General features: G+C 53.4%; 5 protein-coding genes across 5 annotated transcripts; 1 reads left to right on the top strand and 4 right to left on the bottom strand.

Annotated features, from left to right (window-relative positions):
- Positions 1-280: 280 nt before the first annotated feature.
- On the bottom strand, positions 281-8,944 carry BO66DRAFT_464132 (type I polyketide synthase; the record flags this gene model as incomplete). Its single annotated transcript, XM_025652455.1, has 11 exons — positions 281-637; positions 757-1,501; positions 1,600-2,801; positions 2,866-6,459; positions 6,524-6,620; positions 6,681-7,215; positions 7,263-7,777; positions 7,869-8,075; positions 8,144-8,289; positions 8,534-8,678; positions 8,762-8,944. 11 exons carry the CDS (start codon positions 8,942-8,944, stop codon positions 429-431), a joined length of 7,578 nt encoding a protein of 2,525 aa, XP_025498288.1. The 3' UTR covers positions 281-428.
- A 995-nt stretch (positions 8,945-9,939) lies between these two features.
- On the bottom strand, positions 9,940-11,619 carry BO66DRAFT_443961 (uncharacterized protein; the record flags this gene model as incomplete). The annotated part of the gene is made up of 5 exons (XM_025651557.1): positions 9,940-10,325; positions 10,449-10,813; positions 10,873-11,211; positions 11,286-11,450; positions 11,516-11,619. The coding sequence occupies 5 exons, from the start codon at positions 11,617-11,619 to the stop codon at positions 9,940-9,942; spliced, it is 1,359 nt and encodes a 452-aa protein (XP_025498287.1).
- A 399-nt stretch (positions 11,620-12,018) lies between these two features.
- BO66DRAFT_360874 (cell wall mannoprotein 1 family protein) lies at positions 12,019-12,847 on the top strand. The gene is made up of 2 exons (XM_025645022.1): positions 12,019-12,545; positions 12,641-12,847. The coding sequence occupies exons 1-2, from the start codon at positions 12,210-12,212 to the stop codon at positions 12,827-12,829; spliced, it is 525 nt and encodes a 174-aa protein (XP_025498286.1). The 5' UTR covers positions 12,019-12,209; the 3' UTR covers positions 12,830-12,847.
- Positions 12,848-13,151: 304 nt separating this feature from the next.
- Positions 13,152-14,406, bottom strand: BO66DRAFT_424136 (uncharacterized protein). The gene is made up of 5 exons (XM_025650155.1): positions 14,387-14,406; positions 14,288-14,329; positions 14,110-14,222; positions 13,415-14,025; positions 13,152-13,377 (listed from the first exon to the last, which is right to left on the bottom strand). Exons 2-5 carry the CDS (start codon positions 14,311-14,313, stop codon positions 13,174-13,176), a joined length of 954 nt encoding a protein of 317 aa, XP_025498285.1. The 5' UTR covers positions 14,314-14,329; positions 14,387-14,406; the 3' UTR covers positions 13,152-13,173.
- A 651-nt stretch (positions 14,407-15,057) lies between these two features.
- On the bottom strand, positions 15,058-16,596 carry BO66DRAFT_336199 (glycoside hydrolase family 76 protein; the record flags this gene model as incomplete). Its single annotated transcript, XM_025644273.1, has 3 exons — positions 15,058-16,092; positions 16,157-16,401; positions 16,494-16,596. 3 exons carry the CDS (start codon positions 16,594-16,596, stop codon positions 15,058-15,060), a joined length of 1,383 nt encoding a protein of 460 aa, XP_025498284.1.
- Between the last annotated feature and the right edge of the window lie 1,237 nt (positions 16,597-17,833).

Raw genomic sequence — 17,833 nt, 5'->3', positions numbered from 1 at the left:
TTATATTGATGATAAAGTGACGCTAAGGATGGGCAATATGAAATGACTCTTGAGATTCTTGATGGTGGTTGACGGTTGTAAGTTAGATGACTGAGTTCTTGACTGAGTTCTCAACATTTGAGCTCGCCTGGTGAATCGCTGGGTCACGTGGCCGGATTAACTATCAGCTACTACATACGGTACCCCGGCGGTAACCGCCTACCGAACTCTACAGGTGTTCTCCCTACAGGTTCCAATTTCCCCTCGGATACGTTGGTTATTCTTTCATTATAGGGTAGTTGGGATATTTCCCATTTGGCGAGTCGCCGCAGTTGTCTCGCGTACTGTCACACTGATATGTATCTGTTTGCCCGCTTTACACTCCGGTCCGCAACCCCAGAGCATACTCTATGAATAGGACGATTGACAAGAACAATGATGAACTATAATCACAAGTGTGACTCCTCGGCCCTCTCGCCCTTCTCGTCAGATCCACTAGTCTCTTTCATCAGTCGTGCGGGAAGCAGTTTGCTCTCAGGGACGATCTTGGTCGCAAGACCAGATAAGGGAATGGAGCTGAGGATGTCGAAGACGGCGATTTCGGTCTGAAATTCCTTCGCTATCCACGCCCTAATCTCAACAGCGACCAGCGAGTTGACTGGGCAGATTTGGATCAGCATAGGGAATTTCACGTCATAAGGAAACCGAAAGAGTGGAAGAGTGGAAGCGTAGGGGGAAGAAAAGCAAAGAGAAAAAGAAAAGCAGAGCGAGACTCACCTCCATAAGTATGCAAAGGCTGGGCACCGTTGATATCTTCCATAGGGATCATCAGCATCCTGGCCATACGCGAGACAATCATATCCTCTGCAATCCCAGCGGCAGCCTCAAGGGAGTCAGCATTGCTGAAGGCCTCCAACCCCGAATGCAACGCCGCGTCATTACTACCGTTCGTCGCACCGTCCGGCTTCCACAGCGTCGAGAACTTGGCGTCGCGCGCCCAGTGCGCCCGTCGGAGGAACTCTTCCATCTCCAGCCTCGTGCTGCCCAAGCCCATTATGATTTGCGCCGGGATTTCATGATGGCGGTCGTGGTGGCCGTTTCGGCCTGGGCCTGGGTCTCTCCCACGCTGCTGCTGCCCGACAGTGTGATCTGCCGCAATTGCAAGCTTCACCAGACGAAGAACCTCATTCTCGGCCACCTGAAACGCCTTGGTATGAGCTAGGTCCGCCGCACGGTCACCGGACGACTCAGCAATATATCCAACATCGCGAACGGCACCGAGATCCAGCGCCGTGGCAGTAAGGCCCTGGCGGCGCCGGAAATGAGCCAAGGCGTCAACGAACGCGTTGCCGGCGGCGTAGTTGGCTTGCCCCGCATTACCGATGATGCCAGACACGGACGACAGCATGATGAAGAAATGAAGGTCTGGCGGAAGGAGCTCATGCAGATTCCATGAGCCTTGAATCTTGGGACGAGTACTGATGATCCAGTCTTCGTAGGGCATTTGTTCGAAGATTCCGTCCTAACAGTTGAGCCCGTGGTGTTAAGAGGAGGAAGAAGATGAGATAGATGAGAAAAAAAAGAATAAAAACACATATATGGAAGAGGAATAGAACGTACCTTCAGTATCATCGAGCACTGGATAAGGCCCTTAATCGGGGGCATCTCCGATGAACACCTTGCCAGTGTACTTCGAAGACTCTCGCGGTCGGAGATGTCACAGGCATAAGCCCGTGCATCGCAACCATGTCGCTGAAGTTGATCCATGAAACGCCTCGCCTCGCCCTTGGCGTCGCCCGATCGAGATATAAACGCAAGATGTCTTGCACCATGGGACAGCAGCATGTCTGCAATACTGCGACCGATGCCACCCAGCCCGCCAGCCAGAAGATATGTCGAGTTTGGATCCATTGCCAACGGGCCTTCGACCGGCGGCACGACCGGGACGAGATCATCTTGTCGAGCCTGGACTACGACCTTGCCCGAGACTTCCCCGGTTTGCAGGGCACGGAACGCCTGCTCTACCTGGGAGTAGCTGTAGACCGTCAGTGGGTTCAGCGCCCTGAAGCGCTGCGTCCGGAAGAGATGAAAGATCTCATCCATTGCCTCGGAACATTCCATGTGAACGGGACTACACTGGTGATACATCTCCAGATTGAACCCGATATAGCTCACCCGGCGGATAAATGGGTGCATGTCGAGGCCCACGTTAGTCAAGATATCCCGTTTCCCGATCTCCACGAAGCGCCCGTGGTCCGCGACACACAGCCATGACTGGCGGAGAAGTTCGCCCGAGGTCGAGTTGAGAACGACATCCACGCCGCGGCCAGCGGTCATTTTCATCAGGTTCCCGGCAAACGTCGAGTCTCGCGAGTAGAAAATGTGATCCTCAGCCAGGCCATATTGCTGAACCAAAAGCTTCTTCTTGCTTGGAGACCCGACCGTCGTGTAGATATCGACGCCCAGGTGCTGGCAGATCTGGATCGCGGCTTGGCCGACGCCACCGGCACCGTAATGGATTAGGACTGTTTCATTCCGGGTGATATGTGCTTTGTTGACCAGTGCAATCCAGGCAGTTAGGAAGGAAACGATGGCGGTGGTCGCGTCTTCGAGGGTCATGCGGTCTGGAACGTGCTGGATGATTGTTGATCTGATGCGGACATGGCTGTTGAAACTACCCTGTAGCATGCCCACCACTTTGTCACCGGGCTTGAACTGCTTCACATCCGGCCCGACATGTGTAATGATCCCACCAACCTCGCAGCCGAGAGTCGGAGTAGGCACTTGACCTAGGGCTGCCATGACGTCCACGAAATTCAGACCTACCGCACAATAGTCATTTAGCCTGGGAGCTTTACAGTCAGGAAAACAAGAGCAAGAACATACCTGTGCATGAAACCTGTATCTCAACATAGTCCGGCTTCAGTGGCTTCCGGAACCCCTCGTCGTCCACAAACTGGAGCGTGTTTAGCAAGCCTGGCTCGCGTAGGACCATCTTCAAGGGCCGGTTGTCTTGAAAGAGTGGCCCTTCTACCGCCTGAAGCACTTGATCCGCCCTGGAGATCTCTGAAATCAGATGCGGATCCTCGAAGAGACGAGGGATATGGAGCAAGCCATTGTTCTCGGCATATTCCCAGTCTCGAGTTTCGCGGTCGGATGATGTGGTATTGAATACGGCCCGGAAAACTTCATATACCATCTCGGCTGCGAATTCGGGCTGCAGGGCTGACTGACGCGAGAGATCAAGATTGCTGAGGCGCTTAGTCGAATCTTCCGAACGTATCGTCCGCATGAGTCCAGTCGCAACTCCAGCGAAGGGGTGTGCTACAGCGTCGGTGACCTGGCCCTGGCGGGTTATCCAAAGAACTCCCGCGCTGTCTAGAATCATATTCTTGACAGCGACAAAGGCGTCTTCGGATATGTCTTCGAGAAGTGGGGTGTCGATCTCCACGAAAGACACGACACCCTTGCCATGGATATCAGCTGGAATTGTGTCCAGGGTTACATGGCTGACGGGAAGGCCACGCTCGACCAGTCGATCCCCAAGCTTTTGGCTGGTTGAGTCGATTGCATCAGCAGAGTCGTTTCTATTCACAATGACCACCTCTGAGAAGCCATATTTACTGTTGGATTGCACAGAAGTCACCATTACCGACAGCTCTTGTAGACCTGGGTCCAGAGACTCGTGTATAATTTGTTCAATGCCCCTGAAACCAGCTTCCTCGAGCAAGATATTCCACTGACTCTCATCCTGAGGCGTGCGCCACCACCTCGGATCAGAGCCCAGAACGAACGTTGTCCGCGGCTGAGGTACCATTATACCGGCCAACAGGAGCTTGCCACCGGGCTTGAGCAGAACCTTTGCGGTCGCAAGCTGCAGCACCATGTCTGCCGTAGGCAGAAGGTCCGTGAAGAGAATGCAGTCATATGTTTTGGGCTGAAACCCCTGCCTTTCGGCGTTCTTGTCGAGGTGGAAAATCTTTGGATCGAGCGACGGCCACTCCTTGCAGAGTGTTCGGGCCTGGGAAAGCGCATCGGACTCAGGTGCCGCGAGGGTATATTTGCTGATACGCGCACAGTCAGACGTCTTATCTGCCAACCGCCGTAAGACCGATGTTGCACAGGAAGTGGATCCGTCTCCAATCTCCAGGATACGGCCGTCGGGATTCACGTCCCCAAGACGGTCCAAGTACTCCGTAGCAACACAATCGACGAATGTATGGTGTATCGCATTGCTCAAATACGGCGAAATATGCTCGGAGGTTAAGACAGGCTGAGCGTTGGGGCCGGGCTGGAGGATCTGATCTAGCCCGTTTCCCACCGTTCGTATCACTTCTGTCACCGGACAGTTCTCGAGGTTGCCCAGCTCGCTTAATGACTTGTCTAACGTTGTCCTTGCGAGGGTATGTATGCAGTCAAGATATCGTTTGAGGGTTGGACTCGTCACCTCGGCTGGAAGAGAAGACATTGCCCTCTGAGCGAATATTGCCGCTGCTTGGTTCCAATCACTCGCTTGCTTTGAGAGGGGTGAGAGATGTACAGGCAGGGAGTCCCAGAACCTACGGGCCGTGATCGCGGAAGACAAAACATCCATCCTCCAGTCCAGACGCGTGCAGATCTTGCGGGGAGCATGCCGCAGTTGAGCCGAGTTGAGCTCCCTGCATACAAACCCCTTCAGTATCACCTTGGGCTGAGTCCACGAATCATCCGAGAGGATGACGTTCCCACTCTGCTTGAGCCGGATCTTCGGACTGAGGGTGCTGTACCCGCTCATGCGCGAGCCAACCGGCGGAATCGAGGCGGAGATATACAGCGACTCAATTAGGCTGGGCGCCATAGCCGGCGAATCGTCTCTCACTGTTCCACTACAAATCATCATCTGGAAGGCTGCGTCCAGGAGCGTGGGATGTATCGGAATCGGAGACTCGACGCCCTCCGGCATTCGTGCCGCCGTGTCATGAACTTGCAGCTCGCCGTGCCCAAAGCCGTCACCCGTGTGGATTTCCGTGATGTTGCGGAATGCAGGCCCGAAGCGAAGGCCCAGTGTGGCCAAGCGATCGTAGAGCCGGCTGGCCGCTTGTATCTTTGTGGCCTTCTGGCGGATGAGCGCGTACTCGTGTTTGTAGCTGTCCCAACCCTGGAGGGCTTCTAAGGTGCTGTCTACGGCGTTGGGGACGTCGGCGTAGAGGGCTCGGACAAGTCCCGAGCAGTGCTCCGCAGCAGTGCCGTCCGGTGCAATCGACATGATACTGAAGTGCATCCAATGTGTAGCTGTAGTGCCGGTGCTCCTCGTTCCGGAGTTATGAGGTCGTAGCTGTAACACTGTCTCGACGACGGCAACAGACGATGAAAATACCATTGCCCTGGAGAAGGTGACGTCGTGGAACTCGTAGCCCTGGATCGAGCCTGCCCGTGGGCCAGCTGTTTGTTTGCATGCTTCGAGCACCATGGCCAGCATGGCAGCACCTGGAAAGACGACGAGTCCTTGGATCTGATGATCCATCAGCCACGGTACCTCGACAGGGCTGATGAAATTGGTCCAGCGAGGCGTGACGCTATTGTGGTCATCTGTGGGAAGCCCGAGCAAGTCGGTCCGAGGACAGTTTCGCGTCCGCCTCACCCGAGTGCTTCGTGCCTCATGCCAGTATCTTCTCTTATGGTTGAATGGGTACCTGGGGAGGTTGACGAGTGGTTTCCAGTGCAACGAGGGCGATCTGGTGCTAGAGTTCACTCGGGCCAGATCCAGGTTGAAGCCTAGGCTCCAAAGCTTGCCAGCAGCATCCAGAGCGGTTACTCTCGCATTTTTCTCCCTCTGTAGCAAAGAGGTATACGTGATGGCATTCGCGTTCAGGTTAGAGATATGAGAGACAATGTCGCGCAAAGGTCCCTGCAGTGCGGAATGAGGCCCGATTTCTACGAGCGCGTTCACCCCAGCCATTCCCTTCCGTCGGAACTTGGTAGGACTTTGACTCAGCAACGCGGTAACCGCCTCCGAGAATCTTACGGGACTGAGAAGGTTCTGCACCCAGTAGTCCGCTCCCAGGCCAGAAGGAGGCAATTCGGAGCCGAGAACGGACGAGAAGAATGAGGCATCGGACAATTCACTCGGCTGAATGTCTTGAATTGAGGCCAGATACTGCTCGGCGATCACTTTCATGTGTGGAGAATGATATGCCGTCTGGACTTTGAGCTTTCTGCACCATACATCGTCGCTCTGGAGCAGATTCTCAACCTGGGCCACCGCAGACGTATCTCCGGAGACGGTCACGCTCGTCGGACTGTTGATGCAGGCTACCACAGCCTCGCCTTGTGTGACTCGGTCCAGATAGCTCCGGATCCCCGCTTCGGAGATGTTGACGGCCAACATGGACCCTCGCGTGTTGGGAAGAAGAGTAGCGATTTGTTCCGAGTGCACGCCTCTGAAGTACGCGATCCTCCATGCGGCCTCTCTGCTGAGTGCTCCGGAGGCATAGGCTGCGGCTGCGCTCTATCAGCTTTGGGGCTCTCTTGCACGAAGCTACTTAGATCGTGGTACATGACGTACCTATCTCTCCACTCGAGTGACCCACGACGGCCTTGGGGCGTAGTTGCCAATACCGCAGAAGCTCTACCAGCGCGACCTGCACAACGGTACACAATACCTGCGAGAAACGCGGCTCATTAATGCGGCTTTTCTCCCCTGACCGGTTCAACTCCATAACGAGAGAAAAGTCGCTTCCAAGCGAGGCAATGTAATTGTCCGCCTGCAGGAGGCTATTTTGGAAGACCCCAATCTCCTGGAGCTCTCGTCCCATTGCAGGCCACTGCGCTCCTTGCCCGGTGAACACCCAGGCACAAGAAGTAGTCTTCAACGAGCGTGTCGCCTTGGGTGGTGTACTTTCCAGGACTTGTTGCAGATCCATGAGCGATGTGGCAACAGCGAACCCGCGGTAGTCGAAAGTAGTCCGCCGCTCGGCCAGAGTGTGGACGAGGGCGAGCTCACTGTCCAGAGTAGCTAGACTATTCTCCGACTCCTTGTGCGCTAAGTCAAAGCTATGCTTGATATGATCCGCGTATGTTTGAGAGATGCGAGTCACGCCATCTTGCTCTGGCGCAGAAAAGACATACAGCCGCGGCGCAGCGGCTGGAAAGTCGCACAGAGAGGCAACTGAAACGCCTGAGTCTGGAGTCGGAGGCAGCAAGCTCTCATGAAGGCGTGTGTTGTGAGTTGCGGTTAGGTTTCGGTCTGCTCGCCGACTACGTGATCAACATCGCGATTCTCCTGCCACATTCGTTCGAGTCACTTACCAGCAAGATAATGGAACGCATCGTCGAGAATAACGTGCGAATTCGTCCCTCCGTACCCAAACGAGTTGACACTAGCCCGACGTAGCCCAGTCGTTGGCCATGGCGTAAGCTCCGTAGGAATGTGAATATTCCATTTGTCCAACTGAAAGCGCGGATTAGGATCCTCAAAGCCATGCACAGCGGGAACCTGACCCTTCTCGAGAATAAGAACAGTTTTGATCAGGCCAGCAATTCCGGAAGCTCCCTCTAGATGTCCGATGTTGCTCTTGACAGAACCCACCAGAAGCGGAGGACACCCGGCCACTGCCTTGGAGATACCGATCGTCTCTCCTATGGCCGAGAGCTCTAGAGGATCACCGACTGGTGTCCCGGTGCCGTGGGCCTCGAAATACGCCGTTTCCGAGAAGTCGAGCCCGGCTGCTGCGTAGGTGGATCGAATGAGATTAACCTGAGCCTCTGAGCTTGGGACAGTGATCCCGGAGGTCTTCCCATCTTGGTTGATGCCCGTGCCCTAACATCATGCAACGCGAGAGGTCGCAGAAGAATCAGAATTCGTGCCCAAACGACCCTCAACCAGACCAAACATCATGGAGCAGACCTACCCGAATGACCGCCCTGATAACATCATGGTCCCTAACAGCATCCATCAAGGGCTTCAGAACTATGACACCAACCCCTTCTCCGCGTCCGTAGCCGTTCGCCCTACTATCAAAGCTGTGGCATTGCCCGTCGGGGCTCAGGAACCCCAAGGCCGACAGACCCCGCCACACCTCCGGCTGGATCATAAGATTTGTGCCTGCAACGACGGCCTATATATAGGGCAACAAAAACGCTTAGCATTCCATTCCTAGGGCCATATACTCGGGGTGTTACTTACCATCTTGCTTCCACCGCTCTGAATTTCCCGGCACGCCAGATGAAGCCCCACCAGACTCGAGGAACAAGCCGTATCGATCATGAGAGAAGGTCCTCGTAGATCATAGAACCACGACAAGCGATTGGCAGTCATTGCCCCGCCACAACCTGTCGATGCGTACGGAGACATGTATGTGCCCTCCCGTCCGGAGGTGACCTCGTAGTCTTTGGTGAAGCAACCGACCATCCTGTTTAGTCTCTGTTAGTAGCGAAATCATGAATGAACCATATTGCCTGTGCATTTACGTACACGGCCGTTTGACTCCCCGCAACGGTCTTCAAAGGCATCCCAGCTATAAAAACATCAGTTCTGTATCCATGACTCCTCGATGTAGTGGTCCTCCAAGTTTACCATTCTCAAAAGCTTCATACGTCACCTCCAACAAAATCCGATGTTGGGGATCCATTCCTTCGGCCTCAGCCGCGGTCATCGAGAAGAATGGGGCGTCGAAGAGCCCAATATCCTCCTTCAAAAAGTGACCCTCCTTCGTTGTGATCTATCCGATGGCAATGAGCAAAGTGAGCAGAGCCTTCTCTCCAGGGGGGGCGGCGGAGGAAGGAAAGGGCTCGAGGCACTTACAGCACCCTGTCGATCAGCGGAAGGGTGATAGTACGCATCTGGGTCAAAGCGTTCTGCCGGAATGCGAGTCTTGGCCGATTCGCCTTTTCGCAAGATATCCCAGAATCCGCTGGCAGACCGGGCTTCCCCTGGGAAGCGCCAACTCATGCCGACAATGGCAATCGGTGGGAGTTTGTCATCCATTCTCTAGGGGCTCCTAAGGGGGTCCTGTCTGTGACTGTCTGTGAGTTTCTCTCAAGGGCTGATTTCCGGCCGACTCAGACAAATAGGTGGATGGCTTTGATGGTTATTGATTTTGTGTATCCGGTCTGGTTGGTGCTTTATAAAAGTAGTCTCAGCAAATCAAGTACCGTCAGAGATCAGAGTGGCGGTCTTACTAACTCACGAATGTATTGGGTACATGTTCTTTCAATCTTTACCTCCTCCGTCGTCTGTGCTTCGACAAGCAGCCGGCCGGCTGCCATGTCTGTTTCTGCTCGGAGTCGAAAACAAGTCGTCGAACTTTGCCCCTCCTACATAACCCATCACCAAAACGCTTCGAGCTTTAGTCACCGAGCTTTCCCGAAGATAAGACCGAGGCGAGAAAATGGATGAAAAAGGTACCGACAGGGCAGGAACCATAGGGGCCCAAGCACAGTGATGATGGGCGCCGTCGCGGCCGACTGCGAAGCACACTCTTCATGTGGCCAACACGAGAAAGCCATTTCTCGGAAACGATGTCAAAGCAGAGACATGACATGACATGGTTTCCCATGGAAAGGGTGGTGTAAGAATGCAGTGCGATAGAGAGCGTGAAGATAGTAGATTCCAAGCTACGTGGGAGAAACTATCTTTACGGCGGCCGAGGCGGTAAGAGCTGCCCTTTCGATCACAGTGCCTAGTATACTTGGGGTGAAGACCTTGACGTCACGAAATCAAATCCGATACTCATATACTTAATTGAGACCAAGAAGGCTCACGGGATGCGAGGGGCCAAGATAAAATCATTATCCAAGTTAATGGAGAAGGTCTCGTGAGAAGGTCTTGTATCCGACATTGTGAATATATCTTCTCTTCTGTCTTTGCTCATGGCTAATCAACACGATGCTCCGCTCGCCACCCCTTTCACAAACAGTCCCTTCCTTCGTACCACATGTCATCCTATCACTCCTTGTGAGTAGACACAGCAGCAAAGTCTCTTATGCGGCATCAAGCTCCCTTCCCCCAGTTCTAGCCGCCTCGGTCCTTGCATAAACTTCTTCCAAGTCCGCAAGACGCTGCTTTATTGACTGCGGCTTTCGCTGGTACGTGCAAAGTGTAGCGACCAGACAGGCCGCAGCCACACCAGTACAGATCCGCATCTCGGTGTTGAACGTGCTCACATAGACCTGTCGAACCGCAAGCTGCTGCGCGACGGGAAGCTTGTAGATAGCTGCGGGGGTCTTATAGAACTCGTCAAGTTGTTCCGCGGTAAGTACGCCGGCGAGGGCTTGTTGAACGTTTGTGTTGAAGACGATGAATCCCGACGCGATGCCGATGCTGCCACCGAAAATGCGAAGTTGGGCGACGATTCCTTGGGCGACGGCTTTTATCGTTTTCGGGGTGGACCTGAGGTTAGCCATCATGGGAGCAGACAATTGACACATTGCGTAAACTTCTTGATGGGTGTAGGAGCATTTGGGAAGAGATAAGAAAGATTGTAACTCACCATGATCCTGAAACTCCACTTGCATGGTTGTCAGAAATGTCATTGTGGACAGACTCAAGCCGATTCCGAAGCCAAGGATCGCTTCAAGCCCCCATTGCCTTGGTACTAGGTCCACCGAATCTGTCAGAGTCGAGAGCGATGCGCTTCCAATTATCATAAAAACGCTGGCCAGATTCAGCGTCCAAAAGGCATTGTTTCGCTTCGCGGATGCGGCACCGCCCATCGCCGAGCCCACGGCTGTGCCTCCCATCAGCGGCAGCAGCAGTATCCCAGATGCCACTGCATCTTTCAAATTCACAATCTGAGCCCGCAGAGGGATATTAACAATGACCATGAGCATCACAAATCCTGTCAAGATTGTGCTCCTATTGCAAGTGGGTTAGTCCGTGCTCTACTTGATTTGAGAGCGGGCTTTTCCACTCACACGAATCCCGCAACCATGACTCGACTGGCTAGGAGCCGAAACGGTAGTTGAGGTCGAATATGCGCCAGTTTGGGCTTCGAGGAGATCAACCACTGCCAATATACGAGCGCCATCCAGGAAAGCCCAGAGATAATGAAGATCAGAATGACCGGGACGCTCTTCCACGCATAGTCTCGGATGGCAGCCTCATTCAGAATGAAGACAAACAGGACCGATCCAAGAAGAACCAGGAGAGCACCGAGATAGTCCAGGTGCCTGAACCGGACATTTCTGGCGTAGTGGAAATCGTTGGGCCACACGATAAGCAGGGCGACAAGCGGAACGAAGGCACAAGGGCCACTGAAGAGAGAAGATCAGATAGCCTGGCCATGAAGACAGCACAGCCTAGTCTCACAGTCAATGATGATAGATACTATCTTACCGCGGAAGGCTTGAGATATTTACCGACATAGGAGAGGGTATAGGCGAGGACAACCCAGGAGCAGGTTTTGAACCCATCGAACTCGTCAGAGATTGTATACAGCATGGTCGAAACAATGGTCGTATCCATCAGAGACAAGAAAAGCCCTATGGCAATGCTGGAGAGACTCGTGGTCAGTCCTTTCTATCACTCACAGCTTAGACATGGATCATCTTGTCTTACCAAAGAAGAATGACTACCAGTCTCCATGTTGCAATTGTAGGTCGTGGTATCTCAAAGGAGGAAGCCCCCTCTTCACTGACGGCAGTGGCCACTTGGGAATGCATGATAACGAGAAGGAATTGTCGTGACTTCCAGGGTGCATGTAGAGTGCTGGGACGCTCTGTTCAGAAGATATGAAGATTGACAGCTTAGATGACATTCCGAGAGAGATTATTCGGTGCCTAAAGGCGATCTCAGCCCAGCTGTGAGTGCTCGGTTTCCTCACCATCCCTCCCCCTGCTAGCGTGGTGTTGTGAGGCAACAATTGCAGCGCAAAACACCAACCGGTGAGTTTCTTCGGCCTGTTTTCGGCTACGGCTCAAACCCCCCTGCTAGTGCATCCAGTCAGACAAGAGTTCCCTGAAGTGACCGTGAACACTGCTCAGGGCTGCAGGTCCACTGTAATGTAGGCGAAATCATGGATGGTGCCTGGATACGCCTTGGTCGATCTTGATTGGGTATGTGTGCCATTGACTATACAACAGTAACATTTTTTTTAGAATGACGACGAGGGAAAGTATTTATATCTTCTTTCTACTGGAACATTGGACTACATTCACAGCACCTATCAGAGAAAAGGAAGAAGAGAACACAGTTCAGGAATACTACAAGCCGTTAAAGTCCAAAGCAACACGCCCAGCACGCACGAACCGCAATGATCGCAAGACAACTCTCTGTTCTGCTTCTCGCTACCAGTGCTCTGGCAACGCCTCTCCACAGACGCGATGCAGGCACTGTCTTGAGCGATCTCCACGCAATCGGAACCGACATCAACGCCCTCAGCACCACCCTCGATAGCTTCGACGGCACCCTCACCGGAGCTGTGACTGTTCAATACGCTGAGATCGCCCTAGAAAACGGCTTGAATCAAGCCATCACCGACGTGGTCGCCTCGAACACATATGCGACGGGGGATAGTGCCAGCGTCACAACCTCTCTGGTTGGCCTTGAACCTGAAATTGTCGGTATCCTAGGCAAATTGGTTGACCAGGTATACTTCACTCACCTACGCATCTGCTATCTCTTTTTCTCCTTTGTGTTTGTCCGAAGATGTAAAGTGGCAGCAAAACTCACCGATGGAAATAGAAGCCTGGCTTCACCTCTGCCGGAGTGGTCAGCATTGTGTTGGCAGACCTTCACTCGCTTCAGAACCTCACCAATACACTTTCCACGGAGGCTCAGGTGAAGGTCACCACGGCAGACAAGGCTACCATCGCCTCGGAAATCGCTGAGATTGATGTCGCGTACTTCAATGCGATTGCGTCCTTTTCCTAGATATGGTTTGTGGAGCATCATGAATCTGGAAGGTCGGTTGGAGCGGATGGCCGCCTTTGTACTGCAGTGATAGGTGTCTATTGGTAGCTTTATCGGGAGTGTGAGTACGCTTTGAATACTCTCTGAGTAATTACTGGGTAGCTGCATTGATAGTAGCGGAGATATGGTAGAACTCAGTATGTATTGACTCCAGTGACCTATTACTAGATCAGCAACTCAGCGTCTAGTGCGACTAGTAACTGGTTTCGATAAATCTTATCTTGGTAGAAGACAAGGGTACAGCGCGTTGAAATGTCAAAGCTGCGCAAGTAAACACACCTCTCTTGACCTGCCATCCGACCTCATCAACGCATCTGTGCCATTCGCATAGCCCATTCCACAGCTCTAAGCACCGCCTGCAAGTCATTCCCCTTGTGAGGCACTTTATGAGCGCCCTCGAATTCCACGACCCGGGTCAGACTCTTGCTGCAAAGCCTTGCCTGCAACTCCCCATGGCGTCGCAGCGGGTCCGACCGGCCGATGATATGAACGGTCGGGATGGAGATCCGCTGCGTGTTCATAAGAGGATGTTAAACCCGCGGGAACCCTTCCCCCCCCCCCCCCACCGCGCGTATTCCACTGCGTCCGCGCGGCATGGTTGTGGTCACCCCCATGTTCCGCGAGCTGGCGAACGAGCGTGACAAGCTCTCGGACCAGAGCAGCTTTTTGGCCCGGTAACAGCAGCATTGCCCGGTGGTGGTGGTGGTGGTGGTGGTGGTTCTTGAGTCTCGATGCTTTCTTGTGTGTGGCGCTCTCATCCTGCGGGTGGAAGAGACCAAGCTCAAACGACTCCCCGGTTGTCGGCGGATCATCGTCCTCCTTCTCATCGCTTTCCCCTTTGTCCTGCTTCGCCTGTTTGTAATACCGGGCATATTTGCCGATGAGGTCCTTGTTGAACATCGGATCCGGAGAGATGGACAGGACTGCACAGAAAAGCACCGCAAAGCGAAATGGTGGAGGTCGGTGGGGGTGGATTATCTCATGGTGGTCGAGAATGGACAGGGCGAGAGACGCTCCTTGACTGAAGCCAATGACTCCATCAAAAGGGCCTTCGGCTTCGATGACATCCATCACGAGGTCGTGCGCTTCTCTCACTTGTGGGGAGGACAGCCCATCATACCAGTTGTAGAAGGGACCCGGCATATCGGGGGGAATGCCTGTGTAGCATATGGGATCGTCAGCCCATCAGTAAGCCATGGACTATCAACTTTAGACGCAGTGAGTGGGAGCTGACGACACACCATTCGCGGGCCCACATGAAACCGGGCCATCGAGAAAGACGTATTCATGGGACTCGCCGATCAAGGCGCAGAGAAGGGACAATTGTCTTTCGAAGATCTCGGCAGATGCTCCCCTAAAACCAAAGACTTAGCGGATGCATATCCCGTTGTCGTGGTGGATGGGAGCTTGTGACTGTACCAAGGGTGAAGACAGATGATCTTCATGTTGACCGGTTCAGATCTGGAACATGGATGGCCTTACTCACTGAGCATGGTAACTGTAGAGATAATAACATACCCTGTATCCGTGTAGTGCCACTTGCCAAACCGGCCTGAATGCCTAGGAGTAGGGGCAGAGCGGCCGAAGCCCAATCGGCTGGTATTAAAGTGTCCGGTTACTGCGCGCTCATGTATCGTACCGCTACCCTACTTATACTAGGTAGGTACTCAATTAAGTAAATCGAAAACAAAAGCAAAACCACTTCAGTGCGTGGCCAGGCATACACCCAAAAAATCAGAGCTCAAAGAAGGGCAAAGGGCCAGGCAGGCAAAAGGATAAGAAAGAAAAGAAAAACATACAACAGAAGGGATTCGCTGGTGGTCACCCACCCAACTACTAACCTCCCGGCGTGTGGCTTGAGTACGGCTGAGCGGACGGGAAGCCCTATTTTCCACACCCTGTGGTCGTATGTGCTTGAGAAGGACTTGGGAAGGTTTATATCGCGCGTATATCATTTAGTCTAGTAAGTAAATTAGCATTTCATGCCTTGCTGTGTGGACGCTCTTTGTCCCGGGAAAGGCCAGAAAAGGTAGCCGGGTCACCGGACGGATATCCTAGGAAAGGTCCATTGGCTACTGGGTACTCAGGTATTAATTCTCGCAACGCTTCGCTTGAAAGAACAATTTCATGCTATTGCTAAACACGTAAAACAGGGTATCATTCTCGCTCACCACCACTGCATCCACACGTCACAGCATGATCATCCACACCAGACTCCCGACCGACATGGCGACCAGAATGACCGTCACGAAGGCGGCGCCGACGCGGTCGCCCGTCGTGATGGTGCTGAGGGTCTCCTCGTCATTGGTGTCGTCGGAGGTGCCGGCGGAGGGGTCACTGGTGCTATTGCCGCCGGTGGAGGCGGTGCGCGGGGTGGCGGAGGAGTTGATAAAGGGCAGTAGGGCGGCGACGAAGACATTGACGACGCTCATCTGCTCTTCCAGGCCGGACCAGCCGTCCCAGGTCGAGTTCCAGCGGACGCCGCAGGAGCTGTTGGAGTAGCCCGTGCAAGACGCGGCGGCGCCCTCGGCGGAGCCCTGCAGCTTGGGCAGGATGCGGCTGTAGGTCGAGGGCACGAGCATGGCGGTGAAGGCGAGCCAGTTGGATAGAAGGCCCTTGAAGATGATCTCGTCGCGGTTGCACACCTCGGTGGGCTCGCAGGTGATCTCCGACATGACGTTGCCGCCGTACTTGGTCGGGAAGAAGGTATCGAATGTCACGTTCAGCAGGCCGTTGACGGCCGTCTGCCACTTGCTGCGGCTGGTGCCGTTGGTGTAGTTGTACATGTACGCCGCGCCCCCAAGAAAGGCCCCGTAGTTGTAGGTCCACTGGTTGTCGCCCTGGGTGCTGCAGTCGTTGGTCGTCTCCGTGGAGTCGGCAACGTTCCAGGTCGAGTTGCTGAGTAGCGGCGTCGACGCCGACCAGTCCCAGATCTTCTCCGCCCATTGATAGTACGTCTGGTTGCTGGTGTAGCGGGCCAGCCGCGCGGAGAGCTGAAATAGACCCGCGTTCGAGATCGTGTTCTTCATTGTATACCCGCTTTCGTAGGACCACATCTGCCACCGCATCCCCCCGTCGCACGAGGTGGTATCCCACCGCGCGACTTGAGTGTTGAAAACCCCCTGCGCCAGCGCCAGCCACGAGTATCCGTCGTCCGAGTTGGGGAAGTTGAGCTCCGCCGCCGTCATTGCCGCCAGACCCCAGAACATCTGATCATCATTTCCCTAGTCATTGTCAGATTGAGCTTATTGAGCGGGGTTGTAGAGGAAGAAGAGTAAAGTTTCTTACCAGCCAGCTGCTATAGTTGGATGGCATATAATCGCAATCTCCTGCTTGCCACTGCATTCCTTGGATCACCTCCTTGTTGTAGGTGCTATCACTGGTATAGTGATAATACAGAATGAGAGCCATGAACATGGCACCGCCCTCCCACCACGTATCATCGAGCTTCCCTGGTATGTGGCCTGACTCGTTGCCATGGTAGTAGGACATTAACCCGTACGCGGCGGTGCTGGCGGCATCTTTGATGGATTCTGTATAATGACTAGTGATTAGCAATCCTGCTTGTTGGAATATTGAACAATAACAATCAAGTCAAACGAATCGAAAAAGGAACGAAACATACGCTCACTGCTAACTTCAATATCTATTGCTCGCGTGCCGTGAACAATAGCCAGAACAATCAGCAAGCACCCCGGCCCGGCGGTAAAAGACCACAGATTCTTCATGGTCGGAGAATTCCACGCGTCTATCACTTGTTGATCGAGCATGAATATCCCAATTTAGGGCATCAGACTCCAGCAGCAACGACAACCATTTCAGAAGGAAGTTCGATAGCCAGAAAAACTGGCGATCAACCTAAATAAGCCTTTTTTCCCAGTAACTCTAAACAGCTCCCAATCATCGACCGGTCTCCTGGAATCACTCCGGCACTGGCGCGTAGAAAGCATCGTCTAGTCACTAAGTAGTCGTCAGCATCCACGAGTGTATTTGCTCGGCAGTCCCCACTATTCCCCGCCTGAACGTATGTTCCCTCCTAGGCAGCAGAGATTCAGCTCCGTGAAGATAACGCTACCGATAGCGGGTTTTTCATCGACTTAGACCGAGCAGGTCTGCATTCTACTCATTATTCTTGAAGACCGAGCCTTTAGGGTGATAGACACATCGCCATTGTGGGTGATTGAAGATCGGCGATGTCATCACGGCGGCCAACATTCCAGCCCGGAATTGCGGGTCTCCACATGTGGGCTCCTCGGTAGTGCCCGACTCGAAGAGATTCATCATCGCCAATGGTGCCAAGAAGACTTATTGATTCTCCCGAATGAGGCTTGGCTGCTTAGCCCTAAGTTCTTCGAGACTGCTGATAAGATTTTAGTCACTCAGCCCGTGCTAACTCGTGCTCAACCAAATTGCTGGGAGTGGGGAGGCTCGTAAAGGACTGCACTATGTGTTGTGCTTGTTAGCGGTTCAGGATCACATACTTTTCAATTGCTGAATCAACTTCGTGAGGCCTCTCAGGTGCAGAACGAGATACCTTGAGCAGAATGTTTGGATAAGAACAGCGAGGATACACGCTGGCTTGGTTGGCGGCATCGGGCTTTGATTTCCCGCTTAGATAAGCATCTGGGTCGCCTCAAAATCAATGAAATAGGAAGTGGCAGATGTCCTAGAGCCTGAAAGGTTGAATTTCATAGTCTATCGGTGATTTCAAAGCTGCTTAGGTTGGCTAAAAGAAAGGAGAGTTTTGATTTCTTGGTGTTGTGGAGAGTTGAAGAAAATCAAGATTGATGATGGGGTGGTACGGAAGGCACAGTGTAGCTGCCTGAGGCTACCGTCTTCTGAGATCGATTCTTGTGGAATGAGAGGTGGCCGCGCCCAATCGCTCTATGCCTTGGAGGGCAAAAGGTCTCTCATTTCTATCGAGGCTTTGTTGTTAGAGTTGCTCCTACCATCCCCCAAAGCTTC

Source organism: Aspergillus aculeatinus (assembly GCF_003184765.1).
Source record: "Aspergillus aculeatinus CBS 121060 unplaced genomic scaffold BO66scaffold_79, whole genome shotgun sequence".
NCBI classification, from domain to species: Eukaryota; Fungi; Ascomycota; class Eurotiomycetes; order Eurotiales; family Aspergillaceae; genus Aspergillus; species Aspergillus aculeatinus.
Note: the sequence above shows the minus strand (reverse complement) of the source record. Positions and strands in the feature narration are given on the sequence as shown.